Genomic DNA, 25,405 nt, shown 5'->3' with positions numbered 1-25,405 from the left:
TAAAGTTTGATGTCGAAGATACAAGTAATGCCAACACAAATGATTATTTTCTTCTTGTTAATTTTATTTTTATCAAACAGTTATTTGATTTGGTTAGTGCATGTCCTGATTGTAAAAGTAAAGTTAACATCACAGATGATTATTCTAGCAGAATGGGTTTCTCCCATAAACTTATTTTAACATGTACAAATGCACAATGTTCTTTTACATACAGTAATTTTACTTCAAACATTGTTAAAAATGATAAAAAAGGTAGAAACATGTTTGATGTTAACCTGAGAATGGTAATTGGATTCCGTGAAATTGGAAGAGGACACCAACCAATGGTTAATTTTTCACGACTTATGAACATGTCATGTTTAACTGTAAATGCTTTTGACAATATAAGTAGTAATGCAGATGCAGATGAAAACTATTCTCGTAAATTAAACTTGCCTGAATGGATTTATGAAATTATTAAGAAAGACTTTGATGAATTGAGTAATGACAGTTTATTGAAAAAATGTCTTCATGGGCAAACTCAAAATTGTAATGAAGGACTAAATAATATCATCTGGTCCCGATGTCCTAAAAATGTTTATGTAAAGACAGATGTTCTTGAAATGGGAGTAAACTCAGCAGTTCTTTCTTTTAATGAAGGTTCATCTGGTATTTATTGTGTATTTAAACATTTAAATCTAGACTTTGGAAAAAATACAATAACCAGTTCAGTAAAAAAAGACCGAAAGCGGTTACAGAATATGGTGAAAAAAGGACAACCAAAAAAAAAAAAAAGAAGAAAAGAGTTGAGAGGAATTAGGAAAGGTTGGATTGATAAAGATCAAGAACAATTATCAAAAAATAGCTACAAAAAGGGATGTTTTTAAAACTTTTTTAACTTATTTGCCTTATATCTAAAAATGAAGATTTTAACATAATTTATAAACTCAAAACACGATATCTCAACATTAAAAAATGCTTAGACCTTCAAATTTTCCCTAATTGTCCAATACATATATATGTAGAGAATGAACTAGAATCTTGATAATTGAATGAATATTTATTGATTGCTAAGTCTTTTTTTGAACCCTACCCCAAAAAATTAGTCAATTTTCAGTTTTTAGGGACTTAAAAGAAATGTTTTTGTTTTTATATATTGATCTTAGTTCATCCTCTACCTCATATATCAGATAATAATATTGCAAAGTTGCGAGTTGTTTTAATTAGCCATTCTGGTTTAATCGTGTTTTGAAAAATAAATAAATATATGCTTTTTTATGCGTTTTTTATAAATAAAGTCCTCTTTTTTTTTTTTTTTTTCAATAAGCATTTATATTTTATTGTTATTTTCATTAAATTGAATTTATAAAACTGATTTTAGAACAGATTTAAGTTATTTTACTAAAAAAAAAAACATTTCCTGTGAAGCCACCTTAATAAAAGATATTTAAAAGATATAATAACAAATAAAAATTACAACAAATATTTAATCCTTTTTTCGCAATTCATAAGTCTTTTTTTCTTGCAGCTTCTGCACTTGGGATGGTAGTGGTGATATGTGGTGTGCTGTGGTGGCGATGGTGATTTTATTTGATGTGCTCAATTTCATTTGGTCCATGGTGATTGAGTCAAGTGCTACTTTGCTTTCCTGTGGTTTTTGCAATAGTTTGGCAGTTATTGGATTTAGTGTGAGCTTTTTTTTTGTAGATTTTTTAATTTGTTTGGAAGCTATTTGATTTAGTGTGTGCTTTTGATTTCTTGGTGTAATTTCTAGAGCACGTCTATATGGGGAGCTTGTAAGATCAGCCGCCTGAGTTGTTCGTGATCTTCTTTTTTTGTTTTTTACTTCAAGTGAAACCACTGGCAAAAGAGACAAAGTTGAAACTGAAACAAGACATTTTAATTTTTTTTCACTTGATTTATCTGTAGATAGTTTTGTCATCCCATCTATACTTTCAGATGACTGAAGATTGTTTGAAGGACCAACATCAGTAAATGAAGAGGCTGTAAAATCAGAATCAGTAAATACATTTATGTCCAAAGGCCACAACCCACTAGCCTGAAATCCTTTCATAGCAATTCTCAATGATGCTGCCTGACTATATGCGTCACCAAATAATTCTGCAACTTGCCAAGTTGTTACTGGTTGTGATATATGTGACCGCATCCATTTTCGCATAGTTTCATCATAGTATGTACCAAGTGGTCCAAAGAATGCAACGTCTAATGGTTGCAGTCTGTGTGTAGTATGGGGAGGTAGTGATACCATACGCACTCCAGCATTTCGTGCTAGATATATCGCTGCCAAAATTTTTGAATGTGCAACATGACCATCAAGTATCAACAAAACTTTTGATTGTTTTGAAGGTTTAACAACTTTAATGAAATGATTGAGCCAATCTAAAAAACCTTCATTTGACATCCATCCTTTCTCTTGAGTACTAAATACAGTTCCTGGAGGTGCACCATTTGTTATTTCTGGCTTCATTCTTTTGCGTTTATATATTAACATTGGTGGAACATAAAATCCTGCTGCAGATACACAAACTACAGCTGTTACTGAATTTCCTCGTTCACTACTAGTCATAATTCCAACTCGTTTTTTGCCCCTTGCACTAATAATTTTTATCTGACCATCTTGTACTGTTGATAAACTAGTTTCATCCATATTATAAAGTCTGTCTGGAGTTAACTTTTCTTCCATGTATAACTTTGAAAGTAAATTAAAGAAAGATTGCACTCGCTCTTTATTAAAACCTTGTGCACGTGCAATTGATGTTGATTCAGGCCCACGAAGCGACAGTTGTGGGTGCCTTTGCATAAATGCATAATACCACTTTTTTCCTGCCATTCGTGTTTGTTTGTTAAAATTATGTGTGACGTTGTTAGCTTCCGCAATATCAAATGCTAGACGACGAAGATCATCAATCCTTAATCCAAAGTACATCGATTCTAATAATAAACAGTGATCAGCTAGTTCTGTTTCAATTTCATTAGGTAAGGTGGTAAGTCGACCATGAAATTTCACATTTGCAACAGCAACTTTGTTTTTTTCATTTATATGCCTTGACAAAGTTGCTTTTGGAGTACAAAATTCATAAGCGGCTTCATTTAAGCTGATTTCTCTTTGTTTTATTGCTTCAACAGCCTTTTTCAAGTTTTCTACTTTCCATTTTCCATATTTTCGTGGTGTTTGCATCTAAAATAAAAGCAAATTACTATGAAGATACATAAGGAGAGTTTTATAATCTTATTACAGGCTTATTTTTTCATATATTTATTTGTTATTCATATATGATTAAGTTAATTATATACTCATTATATAATCATTATTTTTCATCATTTTTGTTTAGTTAATCATTAACTATATAAATCAAAATCTATATAAACTATATAAAGTTTGCAACTTTATATATTAACTTCTATATGCAGTAAAAAACTTATGCTGGGTATATACTTTATGTTGTCTTACAAGTTTATCCGTTAAATAGAAATGTATAACTTTTGTAAAACTTTTACATTTTATTTTTTACTAAAAGATAAAAGAAAAATCATTTCATACTTTAAAGCAAGACTAAATACCAATTCCAAAAAAGCAACAAATGTCTAACAATAATACTATGTCTAACAGTTGGACTAATGAAATTTTCTGATAATTCGGACGTCAAGTAGCGTGTTATGAGATGACATCGTTTCAATTACGGCAACTTTTGAAGTTCCATTCTGGGCAACATAGGACCATGGTGTTGTAGCAAAATATTTACATAAAGGGTGTTTTTTTTAGAGGTATAGAACTTTAAGTTGGCATTACTGTTCAAGATGGCGACCGATTTAACAGGTGACAAGTGATTTATTCTCAGTTTGGTTTGGCAATTCACCATGAATAGACTCACGCCTGAACAACGCTTGCAAATAGTTCAATTTTATTTCGAAAATAATGGTTCTGTGCGGAATACGTATCGCGCTCTACGTCCATTTTATCCTCGACAAAATCATCCATCAGAGCAGTTAATTCGATTAACCATGGAACGTTTTCGCACCACGTTTACTCTTATTGATAACTCGCATCCCCAGAGACGCCGTACGGTGCGTACAGAAGAAGCTATTGCTACTGTAGAGCGTAGCATTGCGGAAGACCCGAATGAGTCTATCCGCCATCGAGCACAGGAATTGGATCTGTGTCCATCCACTGTATGGAAGATTTTGCTGAAGGATCTTGGTATGCGTGCTTACAAAATCCAACTCGTGCAAGAATTGAAGCCAAACGATCATCAAGCAAGGCGTAGATTCGTCGAATGGGCCCAAAACGAGATTGCCGTTGTTCCCGATTTTCATAAGCGACCTTTCTTTAGCGATGAAGCGCACTTCTGGTTGAATGGTTACGTCAACAAACAAAACTGCCGCATTTGGAGTGAAGATAATCCTCAAGTGTATGTCAAAACACCGTTACATCCAGAAAAAATGACTGTTTGGTGCGCTTTATGGGCTGGTGGAATCATTGGTCCGTACTTCTTCAAAAATGATGATGGCCAGAACGTTTCAGTCAATGGTGATAGGTATAGAGCCATGATTACAAACTTTTTCATTCCTGAATTGAACAACCATGATGTCCAGGAGCTGTGGTTTCAACAAGACGGCGCAACATGTCACACAGCTCGTGCCACAATCGATTTATTGAAAAACACGTTTGGTGACCGCCTAATTTCACGTTTTGGACCTGTGAATTGGCCTCCAAGATCTTGTGATTTAACACCGCTAGACTACTTTCTGTGGGGCTATGTAAAGTCATTGGTCTATGCGGATAAGCCACAAACGCTTGACCATTTGGAAGACAACATTCGCCGTGTTATTGCCGATATACGACCACAAATGTTGGAAAAAGTCATCGAAAATTGGACGTCCAGATTGGACTACATCCGAGCCAGCCGTGGCGGTCTTATGCCAGATATTATATTTAAAATGTAATGCCACAAGATTATCTTTCTAATAAAAAAAATTCTTGTCAATCGAATAATCCATCGTTGTTTTATTGCAATTTAAAGTTCTATACCTCTAAGAAAAACACCCTTTACAAGTAACAACTTACGATATAAGCTCTTAATATCACATAGACTTGAAACCCTTAAAATTTAAAATTTTAAAAAAATTATCATCAAACTCAATATCGTTAAGCTTCTGTAATCGTTTAAATGCAACGATAAAATTAGATCGCAAAAATTTTTTTCTTTAAAAAAAAGTAATTTTATTCACATACGTGCAGTTTTTAAGTTTAAATACTAGAAGTTTCAAAAAATAAAGAAAATTATTTTCTTTACAAGAAAAAATATTCATGAAAGTAGAATAAGTTCCAGTTTCTAAATAAAGCTAAGTGTTCCAATTAAGGAGCTGTTCCAATTTCGGCAACTCTCCCCTATATATTATTGCTTAAAACATTTGTAGATTAAAAGATTTGTGACTATGCGCAACGAGCTTGGTTCGCAAAAAGAACAATATCTTTGCACGTCATTCTCTTATACGTCCATGAATATACATTTCTGTGAACTGGTGAGCGTCCTGTGGGATCGATTAACTTTAACCTTCATATTTAAGAAAATGAAACAATGATCTATTTTGATCATTAAACGTGTTGTACTTCATTCTTCAATTATCAACAGAAACAAAAATTTTTTATTTAAATCTCACATACAACGACATCCTTGACACGCCGTATCAATATGGTCGATGTCTTTTATTGTGCTGACATTTTATATGCAGCAGTCATACCAAGCGGACGTCTGCTTTGTGATTTTTTTGTGATTTTGAATAAAAAAGTAGCGAAAAAAAAAAAAAAAAAAAGTCTTATTGGATATCTGTGTTTGCAATGTCAGGTAAATGTATAGAAGGTATTATTTAGGCCTTCCTCAACATTTTTGGTTATTTTAAATATTTTTCAATTCGCACCGCATGAAAATGACGCCACATACTTCCAGCACTAGCTTCTAAGGTGTTTTGGCGGAATTTTTGGAAGGTATAATAGCGAATAATTTTTTGTGTACAGAAGTGTATATTATCGGCAAATGATATATTCTGTGGCATTTTTATTGATTTTTTCCTGATTTTTTATTTTTTTATTTTTAAAATTTTTTTAATATTTAATATAAAGCAAAGTTAGAAAATTTAATTGACTTAGACCAAATGTTGGAGCCAATTAAAATGATGAAAATTTATGGGTATTCCAAGGCGTCTGTTGCTAAAGCAAATGCAATTCCGGAAACCACATTGAGAGCCTACATTAGTAAATTCGACGAAGCAAATATTGATGTCTCAAAAAAACTGAAAATGTGGTTAAGTATTTTTTGTTTGATTTTTCTGCGATCAGTCTGAAACCAGTAAGCTTTGATTTCTTTTCAATTGGTTTGTTCTTTCTCTTTTTTTAAATGTTTTGTTTATGTTTGTGAATGAGATTTTGAATACTCAACAAAAAAAGGAACTGGTTAATTATCTCCTTCTTGCCAGCTCGCTTTATTATGATTTGAGCATTAAAAAACTGAGGGTCTTGAAATATGAATATGCTGAAAAGATCGGCGTCAAATATTCACATTTATACGATGAAAATGCCCAAACAACCAGAGAGTATTATTAAGCATTTAATCCAAATCTTTTTTTCCGAAAATGATTATATAGCCGCAGAATTAAGTGACAAAAATCTATTTGGCAATGAAGGCGATGATCCGGAAGATAAGCACCGAATCTTTGTTTTAACAGATCACGATATAGTGAGCTCAACTGCTGTGCATGAAAAAGTCTTTACCGCTGAGTTTTCTGCGATACCCAGTACATTGAGCAGCATGCTGAGTTTGGCCACTTCAAATCATCTCTAAGTGATGCATTTAGTTGGGACGTCGAAGATGGGAACACTAGCCAAAAAAGTCAATCGCAGTCAAAAGCCGATGAAGCCCACTATTGAGATCGCCTGAAAATGTATCCGTAACGCATGAAAAATATGATGCCAAGCTCAAAAAACTGGACAACCAAAAGAAAATAGCCAATTCGATCAAAAAAACGCCAGTCGGAAAGAAAAAAAACACTAGCAAATAAAAGAACGCCGTCGGCACAACTGGTAGCAAAAAGAGCGAAGCTGGATGAAGCAGAAGAAGTTGTTCAAGGTTTTTGTGTTCTTGCCAAAACCTCTTGTGCTCAACCGCAACAAGAGGCGTTGGTTTCAGGCAAGAATTCCCGAAATTCTGACACATGCCATCGAGAAGTTCATGCCAGATGTGTTTCAACATTCACCAACTACTTCACATGTCCGAATTGCGGTTTCAACTGAAGTGGAACTTTTTTTCTAAATTAAAAAATCATCGTTTTTATCATTTTATATCATTTCCAGTTATTTAAATAAATAATTTTCACATCAACATAGTGTTTTAGTTGAATATAGCAATTTGCCACCATACTTTACACCAAACCTTACAATTTTTGAAAATCAAAAAAATCAATAGTTTGCGCCAAGAGCTGTAAGATTTCACTCAACTCAACGCCGTTAATGCATGTACTCACAAAATTTTGTGTTTCTTTACTATAGTAAAGAAACACAATATTTTGTTGAATATATATATTTTTTGGTAAACTTTACTTAATAATTAAAAGTAATATATTTTTTGCATCTTGAATAAAAATTCATTTCTGATAAAAATTATATATCTTAATATAATATGATAATCTTAATATGATACAGATATACATAATAATACTATATATCATATATACATAATAATACTATGTATGTATGTATGTATATATATATATATATATATATATATATATATATATATATATATATATATATAACGTTATTGTGCATAATATGGTATGCATACTGCAAATATTGTGGCTCAATGATTGTGTACTTGACGATACATTCAATGGTTATGTACTACATAATGATTATGTAATAAACACATTATAAACATATTTTTTATATTTCAGTTCTTTTATAATAAAATAATGATAACATTAGATGTTGTTATAAAGAAAAATTGTATTATGTATATAACTGTTCTTAATACTAATTTGAAAAACTTTGATATTATTAAATAAAAACTATATCTAGTGATATAATACTATTTCTAGTGTTAAAAATTATATCTAGTGATATAATACTATTTCTAGTGTTAAAAACTATATCTAGTGATATAATATTATTTCTAGTGTTAAAAATTATATCTAGTGATATAATACTATTTCTAGTGTTAAAAATTATATCTAGTGATATAATACTATTTCTAGATATATTTTCAGTGTTAAAAATTTGAAAGTATTGAAGTGTGTCTAAATAAAACACATTTGCACCAACTGTGATTTTATAAGCAGGAATTTTGTGTTTATTTTCCAAACAATGTTTCCAGCATTTTTCTAAGTACTCTGACTGTTGTTGCATTGAGGAGGAACGAAAATGGGAAATTGTTTTTTTCGAATTAGTGGGGTAGTTTTTATCAAAGAATACTACTCCATCTTCAACTTCTTTCCACCATAAATTAATGCCTTCTACTAAATAGTCAGCTGATTTTTCTAAAAGTTTTTGATATTCATTGCTATACTTTTCAATCCAAGTAAATGATATTTTTGTGTCATTAAATAAATTATGTAATGGTTGGTAGAATTTGTGAAGTATTGAAACACCATCACATAACTTTTTTCCTTCCTTTAAATATCTCTTTGCTTGGTTGCGGATTATTCCATTAAAAATAATATTATCTGAATGATGATTAGAAGATGTTTTTGTAGACAGTTTCAAATTTTGAAACATTGCTTCTTCCTTTTCCACATTAGACGTACGACCTGCAAACAATCTTTACTGTAGTGGAGCATGGGATGTTATTGAGTGATAGTATGCACCAAAGTATTTTCGCTTTCTATTTTTTAAATTTGCTTCTAATTGTTCTTTTAAATTATTGCATGTACAAATGTGGTATTTATTAAACGAAGAATACTGTGTGTTGATCTAGATTCTTCTGGCATATAAAGGATGTTTTGTATTTCGCACAGAGTTAGTAAAAATTTAAAAACAAAGTGACCAACCTTGTAATGTTTTAGAAACCAGTTCCCAATCGGAAATTTTTGTGTTGCGCCTTTACTTACAACAGGCGAAGTACTGCGCCAGTATTGGCTAACCAATCGTTGGCCGGCCAGTGCAGGCAAAGCACCGATTAAAATGTTAGACAAGGCTGCGCGTGTATACGTAAAATGATCCCTTATTCCAGTGTTGGCACATAACGGATTTTTGGGCCTCGAAAAAAGAATTCGAATTCTTTTTTGCCAAAAAAAATCTTTTTTGGCACATGTGCATTAATGTGCCAGATTAATCTGTCACAATAATTATTGGCACACGATAATTAATTATGGTAATTATAAACCAGATTCACTTTTATTTAATAAAATCTGGCGTATGTTACTTGATTTTTCATCTTTGTCTTGGTAAACTGTCAGTTAAAAATAGTTTTGATTAATAAGTACTTGTTTAGAATTTCATAAAATATAAAACAAATTTTGCTATTATCATTTTTCGTTAATATACTGTTATAAGTTAAGTTATTATTAAATATATATATATATATATATATATATATATATATATATATATATATATATATATATATATATAACAACAATTATAAATGTATTCCATAAAATAGAGTGCTCAATGTTCTTAAAAGAACAGAGCAATAAATTATTAGAAATCACTTTTTAATTTCAACATTGTGTAAAATCCCAATTTCATTTGTTTGGTGAGACTGTCAAAAAGTTAGAAGGAAATGATAAAAGTGCAGTAGAAGTATCAATGGAGTTTTACAAGCACTTGCATGCAAATTTATACCATTTATGGCAGATAATCTTTCAAAAAAACTTGAAGCAGAAGCATTATTAGATAGAGAGCATGTAGTTTCTGTTGTAGTGAGATTTTATAGTACCATAATTAGTTATTTAAAAAAGTGGGCTGATAGATTTTGTAATGAAGCAAGGAATGTGAAATATCTTATGTTAAAGGAAAAATTTCTATATGAGGATTTTAAGGAAGTGTACACATATTTTCTTAACAAAACTAAATCATAACCTATTTTTGTCATAAGTGATAATGACATTTTTGACTCTTATTGTTTTATCAAAACTTGTTTAGATATAAATCTAGAAAACTGGGAAGCTGAATCTGTTCCTATACTATTAGGATGGAAAACTGTTTTAGAAGTTATAAATAATGTCAATACTGTAGTAAAGCCTCAACTGCTGGAAATTCTTGGTGCATTTGTATTTACTGTTCCAGAAACTAATGCAGAATGAGAGAGAGAGAGAGAGAGAGAGAGAGAGATAGGCATATATATATATATATATATATATATATATATATATATATATATATATATATATATATATATATATATATATATATATATATATATATATATATATATATATATATGCTTCCTGATGATCCTACTGATAGAGAAACAAACTGTCAAAGAAAAAGAAAAATTAGATAAGTGTTTTTACTAATTTATATATATATATATATATATATATATATATATATATATATATATATATATATATATATATATATATATATATATATATATATATATATAGTCATAATAATAATAATAATAATATATGTTATCAAATAATATATGTATTTGCTATAAAATATTTTAAAGATGGGTGTTTTTCATTTTAAAAATATAAGCTAATAGATAACCTTAAATCAAGTTTACTTTTGAAAACTATTGATAAAATGTATATTTTAACATTCAGTTGTAGTTAGTTATACTATTTATGGTTATTTCAAGGCATGGCTGCATATTATAGACAAAAGAAACACCGTCATTTTAAACAACAAAACCAAAATGAATTTAAAGCTTTCTATTCAGAAGAAAATTTATCTGAATATTTGGACACTGCAATTGATTCATCTATTGAAATTGATTCTTCTAGTAATTTAATAACCTATCAATCTGAAGATACTCATATTACTGTTTCTGAACACGATAACAATTTTATTTTCCAATTTGATTCATCTTTTGATTCAGAATACTTTACTCGTACATTTCCAGAGGACAGTTTTTCAGGTAATGAATCTTTTTATCAGCAATCACCTGATTTAACAGAAACCAATTGTTGTGAAAAGTTACAAAAATGGGCTGTAAACCATCGAAGCCATTTGACTGTTGAAACAATTGAAGATTTGTTAAAAATACTGAGGGCAGAAAGCATTCCTAATTTACCAAAGTCTGCAGTTACATTGTTGCAAACAAAATCAAATAAAAATATAAAGTTAATGAATAGCGTAAAAAACACAATGGGATATTTTATGTTTCTTGGTATAGAAGAAGGTTTAAATGATGTCATTACTGAGGATTATACTGATAGTGTTATTCGTTTATTATTTAATATCGATGGTTTACCATTATTCGATGGTTCTTATCAACAATTTTGGGCTATCTTGGGACTTATTTTGCACAACGAATATAATTCACAACCATTTATCATAGCTGTTTATAGTGGGGATTCTAAACCACAAAGTGTAGATGTTTTTTTAGAAGATTTTGTCTCTGAAGCAAAATATTTAGTTTTAAATGGAGTAAATATTGGTCAAGTGACCTTTAAAATAGAGGTTGTAGGTTTTTCCTGTGACACACCTGCCAGATCATTTGTTAAAAAATGTAAAGGACATGGTGGTTATTATGCATGTGAACGTTGCGAGACCAGAGGGACGACAATTAAAAAAAAAAGAGTTTATCCTAATATGAGATCTAAGCTACGAACAAAAAGTAGTTTTGAAATGAAAAGTCAAATTGAACACCATTTAGGTTCAGGTAAATCCCCATTGTTAGATATACCAGGTTTTGACCCAATTAAATCAATGTTCTTGGATTCTATGCATTTAATTTACCTTGGGGTCATGAAATGGATTATGCAGCAGTTAATTGGCACTAAAAAAGTAAACCATAAATGCAAGCTATCTGTGGAAGATATTAAATGTTTAAATTTAAAATTGAAAATCTTAGTGAATTTTATACCCAAAGAGTTTCAAAGAAAAAAGTTTGATATACATAATTTTGCACATTGGAAAGCCACACAATTTCGTTTTTTTTTACATTACTGTGGATCATTGGTACTACACAATATTCTGCCTAGTCAAATGTATAAACATTTTCTGCTTTTAGTTGTGGCTTGTCGAATACTTTGTGATCCTCAACTTTGCCTTCATAATGTAAACTATGCCAAAGAGTTATTGAGGAAATTCTTTGAGCTAACTCCGTCATTTTATGGCACTGGTTCACAGGTAATGAATATACACAATTTAATCCACTTAGCTGATGATGTTGAGTACACTAAGATGTCTTTATCTACAATATCTGCATTTCCTTTTGAAAACCATCTTGGTAAAATTAAACGACTAATTGGAGGAAGAAATAATACTTTGGGTCAGTTGGCTAGAAGAATATCTGAACAAAAAGCCTGTCCAAAATTAAAAAATAAAAATGCAATTAAGAAGAAAGTTCTTATAATGAACTTTAATACTATGCTTGAAGATGATGTTAATTTTGAAGATAATATTTCAAGGAGTTACACTTAGCATTAAAAAGCCAGATGACATTGTAAAAATGTGTTCTGGCCATATTTTTAAAATAACAAGAATCCGAAAAGTGCAACATAATTTCTTTTTGCAAGGTTATATATTTATGGATGTCAATGATGTTTTTCAGTATCCATGTGCCTCTTCAAAAGTTGGAATAATGAAACTTGGAAGAATATCCACAAATGAAGAAACAGTTTCTTTAGAAAATATTGTTAAAAAATGTGTTTTGTTTGAAAGCAACGATAATACATTTGCCATAACTTATCTTCATGATTCATAAAAAAATCTAAAATACATTTGTTAACTTTATATTACATTTATCAATTATTATTGTATTATACTAGACTGTTTAATGTAACATACAATACAAGTCTGTTATTTGAATTTGTCAATAGATTTATCTTATTTGAATAGTGTTATGAATATTTGAAGGCTTTAAACTATTTTATCTTTAGAATATTTTTTGTTCAGATTTACTGAACAATAACTGTTTATTTTAGTTTGAAATAATCAGTATTCAAAGTAACTGAATTACAGTATTTTGTAAAAGTAATTTTAAATTTAATTTGCTATTTTTATAAGGTATTTAATTAATATGAATCTTCAGACAAGTACAACTCATGTTGTAGTCAAGTTTCTTGAAAAAACATGGAAAAAAAAGCATGGAAAGGAATGTATTGATGTTATTCCAATTTTATGGATGTATTCTAAAAAAGACAAATTATTCTGTAAATATCCATCTGAAAACGAGTATCATGCGCTTGATTCAATGAGTAAAATGTCATTAATACCAGGAGTTTTGTGGAAGAGTTTTGAAATTGTTTTAATTAAAGAAGCAAGTATGTAATTCAAATCTTTATGTAATCAATTTTAAATGCGTTTTAACTTAAATGTTGTCATATTAAAAGATATTTATTTACATGATAGAAAGCTATGAACAAGGATTGCGACGGATGATTAGGGCATGCTCTGAATTTGTAGTACAGAGCAGTAATTTTGAAGATCCAAATAGTTCAGAAGGAGAATCTGTTCCTGTTAAATTAAGCAGCTCTGAACTTAAAGCATCTTTAAAAGATATCTCTTCGTTTAAAGGTATGGTATTTTTTTATTATTGCAAACAAACATTACTTGAAATATTTTAAAAAATCGAAAGATTTATTTAACCATATAACTGTTTTTTTGTTTTTTTTTAAAATAATATCTATATCTTATCTGTTTTAGAGCGTAGTATTGAAAGCTCTGGAGATAGTGATATTTCAGAAGAGTCCTTTGTTTCCTTTAAAGTAAAGAAAAAACGATCATCATCTCGTGATGAACAATCTAATGATTCATCGTTCTCGTCCTCCAAAGTAAAGAAAATAGCGTCTTCTAAATGTAACAGAGATAAACAAAACCGTATGTTTTCTATAATAAAAAAAATCCTTATAACTAAAAATACCCCTTATTGTTGCACACACAAAAAAGCGCGTTAAAGCAATTTTTATTATTCAAAAAGTTTATTATTTTCAGAAATGATAAAGAATTCCAGTATATCACATGAAGACACCAGGAAACATTTAAGCGACAATAAAACAAATAAAAAAGGTAATGCGATTTAATCCTTAGTTTACATATAAATGTTATTTTAATTTTTTCAAATAAAATCATTTCTAGATATATATATCTTATCTGTTTTAGAGCTTAGTATTGAAAGCTCTGGAGATAGTGATATTTCAGAAGAGTCCTTTGTTTCCTTTAAAGTAAAGAAAAAACGATCATCATCTCGTGATGAACAATCTAATGATTCATCGTTCTCGTCCCCCAAAATAAAGAAAATAGCGTCTTCTAAATGTAACAGAGAGAAACAAAACCGTATGTTTTCTTTAATAAAAAAAATCCTTATAATTACAAATAACCGTTATTGTTGCTCACACAAAAAAATGCGTCAAAGCAATTTTTATTATTCAAAAAGTTTATTATTTTCAGAAATGATAAAGTATTCCAGTATATCACATGAAGACACCAGGAAACATTTAAGCGACGATAAAACAAATAAAAAAGGTAATGCAATATAATTCTTAGTTTACATTTAAATATTATTTTAATTTTTTTTCAATGAAATCTTTTTTAGAATGTTGATCATTACTTACAAATGTAATATTTTGAAAATATTTTTTTAGATCCAAATTATAAGTATTGTCCTACATGTGGCTCTGCAGGTTAGGATATTGTCAAAAATTTTTTACTTACAATTCTTCATTCATTGTAAAGAATTAATTTAACTTTTCACTTGAATGAGGAAATGACACTATGGAAACCTTGTTTAAACCACACAAGTGTGGAAACGGACGTTAAACATTGAGAAAAAAATTACATAATGATAATGATAATTTAATAATTAATTACTGATTTAGTTATTTAAAATGGTTGTTTTTCTTTACTAATGCAAATATAAAATATATGTTTTCATGACAGCTAAAGATGCTCCTGCGTCGAAAGCTAATCTGGAGTCTGCCAGGAGAAGCATTGAATATCGTATTAGAGAGGAAGCAAAAATCACAAGAACGTTATTTAGTCTTAACAATAACACTGTTGATATCCAAAAAATAATAACCGAACAGACGATTAACGAATTACCATTCAACCGTATAGAGAGTTTCCATGATTTTGATAACCAATTGAAGAGTGATGTAGTAATGATTCAAAAACTGGTAAACAATTTAGTATTGATTCAAAAAATGCTAGAAATATTTGTTTTAAGTCTGCTACGAAGTATTGTTTTATTAAATATTATTTTTTATTTATAATTAATGTTATATTTAATTATTTGATATTTAGTATATGAATTTTATCTATAGATTAATTTTTTTTTTTTAGAAATGCTTCATGATGTTAAATGTGAAAAGTACATTAAAACTTTCGGAAAATTTATCTTTTGTAATTCCAAAGATTATTTTACCGAATATTCAAGTGCTTTACAGTGCCTTTGGACGAGAGTCAAATGGTGTAAAAAAATTGAATTTTTCTGGCACAGAAACTTACAAATATTTGCTAGGTATATTGTCTTATTTCTAACTTTAACAAACATGAATAAAGTATTATTTTATTCATTTCTTACTTAACCCTTAAAATACACAGTTTTGATGTTTATTTTAGAAGTAATAACAATCAGATTTCCTGAGATAAACGAAAAACAAATTTCTAGTCAAATAAGTCGCTGGTTTTCAGGTGCGAAGGATAGAGCTGGTGGAAAGAAAAATAGATTGCTAAATAAAAAGAGTGGTGCTGGTGTTGAAATTGAAGACGAAATTCTATAAATTTTTTTTTTAATTATACAAAAAAAAACATTGAAAAATAATACTTTTGTCTTAAAAGATTACCTTATAAAATTGATGCTATAGTGTCATACCAGTCTTGCGCCAGTGTTAAACAGTACTGGCGCAATACTATGCCTGTTGCGAATTTTTAATTAAGGCAGTACTATGCCATTACCAGATGCCAGCTATGGTTAAGTACTGGACATTCAGTACTGGCAAAGCGTTATCATCCCATGGAAATGCCAATACAGAACCAGTACTGACTGCCAGTATTGCACCAGTATTAGACAGTACTGGCGCTGTACTGCGTTTGTTGTGAATTTTTGCTTGGGTTAGTAACTATTAATAAACTTTTTCGATAGTTGGCAGCATTTTCTGCTTCAATGCCATTGAAAGAACTTTTAATTACATTTTCTACAATTTTTTTATCTTTTTTTTCTACTAAATATGGCAATAAATCAAATATATTTTTAATATGGTTTGAAATATCATGCATTCCCAAGCAAAAATTCACAACAGGCGCAGTACAGCGCCAGTACTGTCTAATACTGGTGCAATACTGGCAGTCAGTACTGGTTCTGTATTGGCATTTCCATGGGATGATAACGCTTTGCCAGTACTGAATGTCCAGTACTTAACCATAGCTGGCATCTGGTAATGGCATAGTACTGCCTTAATTAAAAATTCGCAACAGGCATAGTATTGCGCCAGTACTGTTTAACACTGGCGCAAGACTGGTATGACACTATAGCATCAATTTTATAAGGTAATCTTTTAAGACAAAAGTATTATTTTTCAATGTTTTTTTTTGTATAATTAAAAAAAAAATTTATAGAATTTCGTCTTCAATTTCAACACCAGCACCACTCTTTTTATTTAGCAATCTATTTTTCTTTCCACCAGCTCTATCCTTCGCACCTGAAAACCAGCGACTTATTTGACTAGAAATTTGTTTTTCGTTTATCTCAGGAAATCTGATTGTTATTACTTCTAAAATAAACATCAAAACTGTGTATTTTAAGGGTTAAGTAAGAAATGAATAAAATAATACTTTATTCATGTTTGTTAAAGTTAGAAATAAGACAATATACCTAGCAAATATTTGTAAGTTTCTGTGCCAGAAAAATTCAATTTTTTTACACCATTTGACTCTCGTCCAAAGGCACTGTAAAGCACTTGAATATTCGGTAAAATAATCTTTGGAATTACAAAAGATAAATTTTCCGAAAGTTTTAATGTACTTTTCACATTTAACATCATGAAGCATTTCTAAAAAAAAAAAATTAATCTATAGATAAAATTCATATACTAAATATCAAATAATTAAATATAACATTAATTATAAATAAAAAATAATATTTAATAAAACAATACTTCGTAGCAGACTTAAAACAAATATTTCTAGCATTTTTTGAATCAATACTAAATTGTTTACCAGTTTTTGAATCATTACTACATCACTCTTCAATTGGTTATCAAAATCATGGAAACTCTCTATACGGTTGAATGGTAATTCGTTAATCGTCTGTTCGGTTATTATTTTTTGGATATCAACAGTGTTATTGTTAAGACTAAATAACGTTCTTGTGATTTTTGCTTCCTCTCTAATACGATATTCAATGCTTCTCCTGGCAGACTCCAGATTAGCTTTCGACGCAGGAGCATCTTTAGCTGTCATGAAAACATATATTTTATATTTGCATTAGTAAAGAAAAACAACCATTTTAAATAACTAAATCAGTAATTAATTATTAAATTATCATTATCATTATGTAATTTTTTTCTCAATGTTTAACGTCCGTTTCCACACTTGTGTGGTTTAAACAAGGTTTCCATAGTGTCATTTCCTCATTCAAGTGAAAAGTTAAATTAATTCTTTACAATGAATGAAGAATTGTAAGTAAAAAATTTTTGACAATATCCTAACCTGCAGAGCCACATGTAGGACAATACTTATAATTTGGATCTAAAAAAATATTTTCAAAATATTACATTTGTAAGTAATGATCAACATTCTAAAAAAGATTTCATTGAAAAAAAATTAAAATAATATTTAAATGTAAACTAAGAATTATATTGCATTACCTTTTTTATTTGTTTTATCGTCGCTTAAATGTTTCCTGGTGTCTTCATGTGATATACTGGAATACTTTATCATTTCTGAAAATAATAAACTTTTTGAATAATAAAAATTGCTTTGACGCATTTTTTTGTGTGAGCAACAATAACGGTTATTTGTAATTATAAGGATTTTTTTTATTAAAGAAAACATACGGTTTTGTTTCTCTCTGTTACATTTAGAAGACGCTATTTTCTTTATTTTGGGGGACGAGAACGATGAATCATTAGATTGTTCATCACGAGATGATGATCGTTTTTTCTTTACTTTAAAGGAAACAAAGGACTCTTCTGAAATATCACTATCTCCAGAGCTTTCAATACTAAGCTCTAAAACAGATAAGATATATATATCTAGAAATGATTTTATTTGAAAAAATTAAAATAACATTTATATGTAAACTAAGGATTAAATCGCATTACCTTTTTTATTTGTTTTATTGTCGCTTAAATGTTTCCTGGTGTCTTCATGTGATATACTGGAATTCTTTATCATTTCTGAAAATAATAAACTTTTTGAATAATAAAAATTGCTTTAACGCGCTTTTTTGTGTGTGCAACAATAAGGGGTATTTTTAGTTATAAGGATTTTTTTTATTATAGAAAACATACGGTTTTGTTTATCTCTGTTACATTTAGAAGACGCTATTTTCTTTACTTTGGAGGACGAGAACGATGAATCATTAGATTGTTCATCACGAGATGATGATCGTTTTTTCTTTACTTTAAAGGAAACAAAGGACTCTTCTGAAATATCACTATCTCCAGAGCTTTCAATACTACGCTCTAAAACAGATAAGATATAGATATTATTTTAAAAAAAAACAAAAAAACAGTTATATGGTTAAATAAATCTTTCGATTTTTTAAAATATTTCAAGTAATGTTTGTTTGCAATAATAAAAAAATACCATACCTTTAAACGAAGAGATATCTTTTAAAGATGCTTTAAGTTCAGAGCTGCTTAATTTAACAGGAACAGATTCTCCTTCTGAACTATTTGGATCTTCAAAATTACTGCTCTGTACTACAAATTCAGAGCATGCCCTAATCATCCGTCGCAATCCTTGTTCATAGCTTTCTATCATGTAAATAAATATCTTTTAATATGACAACATTTAAGTTAAAACGCATTTAAAATTGATTACATAAAGATTTGAATTACATACTTGCTTCTTTAATTAAAACAATTTCAAAACTCTTCCACAAAACTCCTGGTATTAATGACATTTTACTCATTGAATCAAGCGCATGATACTCGTTTTCAGATGGATATTTACAGAATAATTTGTCTTTTTTAGAATACATCCATAAAATTGGAATAACATCAATACATTCCTTTCCATGCTTTTTTTTCCATGTTTTTTCAAGAAACTTGACTACAACATGAGTTGTACTTGTCTGAAGATTCATATTAATTAAATACCTTATAAAAATAGCAAATTAAATTTAAAATTACTTTTACAAAATACTGTAATTCAGTTACTTTGAATACTGATTATTTCAAACTAAAATAAACAGTTATTGTTCAGTAAATCTGAACAAAAAATATTCTAAAGATAAAATAGTTTAAAGCCTTCAAATATTCATAACACTATTCAAATAAGATAAATCTATTGACAAATTCAAATAACAGACTTGTATTGTATGTTACATTAAACAGTCTAGTATAATACAATAATAATTGATAAATGTAATATAAAGTTAACAAATGTATTTTAGATTTTTTTATGAATCATGAAGATAAGTTATGGCAAATGTATTATCGTTGCTTTCAAACAAAACACATTTTTTAACAATATTTTCTAAAGAAACTGTTTCTTCATTTGTGGATATTCTTCCAAGTTTCATTATTCCAACTTTTGAAGAGGCACATGGATACTGAAAAACATCATTGACATCCATAAATATATAACCTTGCAAAAAGAAATTATGTTGCACTTTTCGGATTCTTGTTATTTTAAAAATATGGCCAGAACACATTTTTACAATGTCATCTGGCTTTTTAATGCTAAGTGTAACTCCTTGAAATATTATCTTCAAAATTAACATCATCTTCAAGCATAGTATTAAAGTTCATTATAAGAACTTTCTTCTTAATTGCATTTTTATTTTTTAATTTTGGACAGGCTTTTTGTTCAGATATTCTTCTAGCCAACTGACCCAAAGTATTATTTCTTCCTCCAATTAGTCGTTTAATTTTACCAAGATGGTTTTCAAAAGGAAATGCAGATATTGTAGATAAAGACATCTTAGTGTACTCAACATCATCAGCTAAGTGGATTAAATTGTGTATATTCATTACCTGTGAACCAGTGCCATAAAATGACGGAGTTAGCTCAAAGAATTTCCTCAATAACTCTTTGGCATAGTTTACATTATGAAGGCAAAGTTGAGGATCACAAAGTATTCGACAAGCCACAACTAAAAGCAGAAAATGTTTATACATTTGACTAGGCAGAATATTGTGTAGTACCAATGATCCACAGTAATGTAAAAAAAAACGAAATTGTGTGGCTTTCCAATGTGCAAAATTATGTATATCAAACTTTTTTCTTTGAAACTCTTTGGGTATAAAATTCACTAAGATTTTCAATTTTAAATTTAAACATTTAATATCTTCCACAGATAGCTTGCATTTATGGTTTACTTTTTTAGTGCCAATTAACTGCTGCATAATCCATTTCATGACCCCAAGGTAAATTAAATGCATAGAATCCAAGAACATTGATTTAATTGGGTCAAAACCTGGTATATCTAACAATGGGGATTTACCTGAACCTAAATGGTGTTCAATTTGACTTTTCATTTCAAAACTACTTTTTGTTCGTAGCTTAGATCTCATATTAGGATAAACTCTTTTTTTTTTAATTGTCGTCCCTCTGGTCTCGCAACGTTCACATGCATAATAACCACCATGTCCTTTACATTTTTTAACAAATGATCTGGCAGGTGTGTCACAGGAAAAACCTACAACCTCTATTTTAAAGGTCACTTGACCAATATTTACTCCATTTAAAACTAAATATTTTGCTTCAGAGACAAAATCTTCTAAAAAAACATCTACACTTTGTGGTTTAGAATCCCCACTATAAACAGCTATGATAAATGGTTGTGAATTATATTCGTTGTGCAAAATAAGTCCCAAGATAGCCCAAAATTGTTGATAAGAACCATCGAATAATGGTAAACCATCGATATTAAATAATAAACGAATAACACTATCAGTATAATCCTCAGTAATGACATCATTTAAACCTTCTTCTATACCAAGAAACATAAAATATCCCATTGTGTTTTTTACGCTATTCATTAACTTTATATTTTTATTTGATTTTGTTTGCAACAATGTAACTGCAGACTTTGGTAAATTAGGAATGCTTTCTGCCCTCAGTATTTTTAACAAATCTTCAATTGTTTCAACAGTCAAATGGCTTCGATGGTTTACAGCCCATTTTTGTAACTTTTCACAACAATTGGTTTCTGTTAAATCAGGTGATTGCTGATAAAAAGATTCATTACCTGAAAAACTGTCCTCTGGAAATGTACGAGTAAAGTATTCTGAATCAAAAGATGAATCAAATTGGAAAATAAAATTGTTATCGTGTTCAGAAACAGTAATATGAGTATCTTCAGATTGATAGGTTATTAAATTACTAGAAGAATCAATTTCAATAGATGAATCAATTGCAGTGTCCAAATATTCAGATAAATTTTCTTCTGAATAGAAAGCTTTAAATTCATTTTGGTTTTGTTGTTTAAAATGACGGTGTTTCTTTTGTCTATAATATGCAGCCATGCCTTGAAATAACCATAAATAGTATAACTAACTACAACTGAATGTTAAAATATACATTTTATCAATAGTTTTCAAAAGTAAACTTGATTTAAGGTTATCTATTAGCTTATATTTTTAAAATGAAAAACACCCATCTTTAAAATATTTTATAGCAAATACATATATTATTTGATAACATATATTATTATTATTATTATTATGACTATATATATATATATATATATATATATATATATATATATATATATATATATATATATATAAATTAGTAAAAACACTTATCTAATTTTTCTTTTTCTTTGACAGTTTGTTTCTCTATCAGTAGGATCATCAGGAAGCATATATATATATATATATATATATATATATATATATATATATATATATATATATATATATATATATATATATATATATATATATATATATGCCTATCTCTCTCTCTCTCTCTCTCTCTCTCTCTCATTCTGCATTAGTTTCTGGAACAGTAAATACAAATGCACCAAGAATTTCCAGCAGTTGAGGCTTTACTACAGTATTGACATTATTTATAACTTCTAAAACAGTTTTCCATCCTAATAGTATAGGAACAGATTCAGCTTCCCAGTTTTCTAGATTTATATCTAAACAAGTTTTGATAAAACAATAAGAGTCAAAAATGTCATTATCACTTATGACAAAAATAGGTTATGATTTAGTTTTGTTAAGAAAATATGTGTACACTTCCTTAAAATCCTCATATAGAAATTTTTCCTTTAACATAAGATATTTCACATTCCTTGCTTCATTACAAAATCTATCAGCCCACTTTTTTAAATAACTAATTATGGTACTATAAAATCTCACTACAACAGAAACTACATGCTCTCTATCTAATAATGCTTCTGCTTCAAGTTTTTTTGAAAGATTATCTGCCATAAATGGTATAAATTTGCATGCAAGTGCTTGTAAAACTCCATTGATACTTCTACTGCACTTTTATCATTTCCTTCTAACTTTTTGACAGTCTCACCAAACAAATGAAATTGGGATTTTACACAATGTTGAAATTAAAAAGTGATTTCTAATAATTTATTGCTCTGTTCTTTTAAGAACATTGAGCACTCTATTTTATGGAATACATTTATAATTGTTGTTATATATATATATATATATATATATATATATATATATATATATATATATATATATATATATATATATATATATATATTTAATAATAACTTAACTTATAACAGTATATTAACGAAAAATGATAATAGCAAAATTTGTTTTATATTTTATGAAATTCTAAACAAGTACTTATTAATCAAAACTATTTTTAACTGACAGTTTACCAAGACAAAGATGAAAAATCAAGTAACATACGCCAGATTTTATTAAATAAAAGTGAATCTGGTTTATAATTACCATAATTAATTATCGTGTGCCAATAATTATTGTGACAGATTAATCTGGCACATTAATGCACATGTGCCAAAAAAGATTTTTTTTGGCAAAAAAGAATTCGAATTCTTTTTTCGAGGCCCAAAAATCCGTTATGTGCCAACACTGGAATAAGGGATCATTTTACGTATACACGCGCAGCCTTGTCTAACATTTTAATCGGTGCTTTGCCTGCACTGGCCGGCCAACGATTGGTTAGCCAATACTGGCGCAGTACTTCGCCTGTTGTAAGTAAAGGCGCAACACAAAAATTTCCGATTGGGTTGGTTCATTATTTAAAATTTCATAGTGTAAAAGATTTAGTTGTGATAAAGAAAAACCTGGTTTTTTAAAAAGAAGGGCAGGCAATCCTTGCACTCCATGCATTTCATTTGCCAATAGTTCCTTTAATTTTTTGACAGATGTATTTAATGGAAAATGGATGTTTCTTTCATAAAGCTCTTGTTCAACCTGATCTTTTTTTAGACAGGAATATAATTTGGTTTTTCCTTGGTTTACTGCCAACTGTGAGGTGTTACTTGTAATTATATGGTCTATACGATTTTGTAAAGAAGTGTATGGGAAGCTTAGTGATATAGATATATTATTAGAAAGATCTGCATGCATGTTGCATGCCCAACAAAAAAAAATTACCACCCTTTTGTTGACCAGCTTCCAGTTGTGCTGCTGGATGGTCACCTTTGAATATTCATGCAACATCTAAAATAGGTGTTCCCTTGAATTCTAAGGGATTGCTCAGTTCCAAAATGTCATTAATCCTGTCATCGCTATACAAAAGTTGCTGGTCATTGGAAGAACATCTACCAAGTATGTATAAATAAGGCTTTTCGACCTCTGCTTGAACATTTATTTCCTCTCCATACATTTGTTTATATTCAAAGCTACTTAAAAATATGGCTGTATCATACATTACGCTAACAGTAACAAGAAAGTGAGTGTGATTAGATATACTGGAGCAATCATGCCCAAACATTAAATTCCTTGTTCTTTCATAACTTTTAAGTATATTTATCAGCTCTTTTTTAGTTAGGGTGTCATATTCATCTTTATATTCCTGAATATTATTAAGAGCATCAACAATTTGCTGTTGAGAAAGTGCTTCTAGTTCATTATCGTTTCGAACTTTCATAAAAATCTCATGGTCTTTGAACATATTTAGTCTTATATCTTTCAAGGAAATTTTTCTGCCTTCAATATGAACCTCTTTTTTTGTAATTGTTTGATTTTCAGATGATATAAATACTTTTTCATATTTTTGGGGTACAATCTTTTCCCCAGAATTATATGTTCCAACGTCTATCTTTTTTTTGAGTTGCTGCTTTATTTTATTATTAGTTGGTTCGCATGGCAAAGATATATCTCTGATGTATGGCAGGTTTAACCTATAAATGAGTTAAAATATAAATGATTAAGAGAATATGAAAAGTTTAAGCTATTAATGATAAGTGAAAGAAAGGTAATAAACACCTTCGTTTTTTTCTTCTATAATGTAAATTATTAATATTAGTGCCATCAAAGTATGTATTATCTGACATTCTTCTTTTCAGATTTAGTCTTTTTAGATCACAGTTCATAGATTCTAAAAGTTTTTTCAGTACTTGGCCTCCGTTTGCGGGTGTAATACCTAAAAATTATTTTGTTTAAAATTCCTGTTTCTTTATTGGTACTTATTACTGTTAAAATGGTAAAACTAATTTATTAGCATAATACATTTATTATTAGTTTATTGTTTTTGTAAACCGCAGACATTTAAAACTATTACCTTTTTTTTGTCACAGAAAATTTACGTTCAGAAAAGTTTATTTTAAAACCATTAGGGTAGGATGAAATTTCATCCAAACACTCAACTTTTTTCCAAGAATATTTCTCAATAGAACCGACAGGGTTTCTTGCTTTTTTCTCTCCCTAAATTAGTGTTAAAAAAAAAACAAAAAAACTTTGTATAAGCTTCACTATATACCCCTTTCAATCCTTAATCCTTCTCTGAAGTATGCTAGAAGGTATATAACTGTAATTTCGGAAAGTTCTAGAACATTTGATGACGTTAGGGATTTAATAGCTTTAATAGATTTACCAATAAGAATTGTAAATATGTGTTTGTGGTGATTTATGACGGTTTGTGGAAGGATATTTTGGGAAAAGCATGGGGTAT

The 25,405-nt window shown here is 29.1% G+C and overlaps 5 protein-coding genes and 1 pseudogene across 5 annotated transcripts; 2 read left to right on the top strand and 4 right to left on the bottom strand.

The window, feature by feature from the left end:
* Positions 1–1,420: 1,420 nt before the first annotated feature.
* Positions 1,421–3,583, bottom strand: LOC149887062 (uncharacterized). Its single transcript, XM_090091630.1, has 2 exons — positions 3,542–3,583; positions 1,421–3,178 (listed from the first exon to the last, which is right to left on the bottom strand). Exon 2 carries the CDS (start codon positions 3,176–3,178, stop codon positions 1,466–1,468), a length of 1,713 nt encoding a protein of 570 aa, XP_089947756.1. The 5' UTR covers positions 3,542–3,583; the 3' UTR covers positions 1,421–1,465.
* A 4,467-nt stretch (positions 3,584–8,050) lies between these two features.
* On the bottom strand, positions 8,051–24,827 carry LOC149887058 (uncharacterized; annotated as a pseudogene).
* Positions 10,632–13,006, top strand: LOC149887061 (uncharacterized). The gene has a single exon (XM_090091627.1). It carries the CDS (start codon positions 10,805–10,807, stop codon positions 12,590–12,592), a length of 1,788 nt encoding a protein of 595 aa, XP_089947753.1. The 5' UTR covers positions 10,632–10,804; the 3' UTR covers positions 12,593–13,006.
* LOC145182114 (uncharacterized) lies at positions 13,144–15,919 on the top strand. Its single transcript, XM_090091632.1, has 10 exons — positions 13,144–13,434; positions 13,523–13,687; positions 13,817–13,990; positions 14,105–14,179; positions 14,273–14,446; positions 14,561–14,635; positions 14,755–14,793; positions 15,050–15,285; positions 15,452–15,629; positions 15,731–15,919. Exons 1-10 carry the CDS (start codon positions 13,191–13,193, stop codon positions 15,889–15,891), a joined length of 1,521 nt encoding a protein of 506 aa, XP_089947758.1. The 5' UTR covers positions 13,144–13,190; the 3' UTR covers positions 15,892–15,919.
* Positions 16,312–19,468, bottom strand: LOC149887060 (uncharacterized). Its single transcript, XM_090091631.1, has 10 exons — positions 19,178–19,468; positions 18,925–19,089; positions 18,622–18,795; positions 18,433–18,507; positions 18,166–18,339; positions 17,977–18,051; positions 17,819–17,857; positions 17,327–17,562; positions 16,983–17,160; positions 16,312–16,881 (listed from the first exon to the last, which is right to left on the bottom strand). The coding sequence occupies exons 1-10, from the start codon at positions 19,419–19,421 to the stop codon at positions 16,721–16,723; spliced, it is 1,521 nt and encodes a 506-aa protein (XP_089947757.1). The 5' UTR covers positions 19,422–19,468; the 3' UTR covers positions 16,312–16,720.
* On the bottom strand, positions 19,606–21,986 carry LOC149887059 (uncharacterized). Its single transcript, XM_090091628.1, has one exon. It carries the CDS (start codon positions 21,805–21,807, stop codon positions 20,020–20,022), a length of 1,788 nt encoding a protein of 595 aa, XP_089947754.1. The 5' UTR covers positions 21,808–21,986; the 3' UTR covers positions 19,606–20,019.
* Positions 24,828–25,405: the final 578 nt, after the last annotated feature.

The sequence above is a fragment of the Hydra viridissima genome, unplaced genomic scaffold (genome assembly GCF_058129835.1).
Source record: "Hydra viridissima isolate aposymbiotic clone 2 unplaced genomic scaffold, HvirCarnegie_v1 scaffold_6, whole genome shotgun sequence".
Lineage (NCBI taxonomy): Eukaryota > Metazoa > Cnidaria > Hydrozoa > Anthoathecata > Hydridae > Hydra > Hydra viridissima.
Note: the sequence above shows the minus strand (reverse complement) of the source record. Positions and strands in the feature narration are given on the sequence as shown.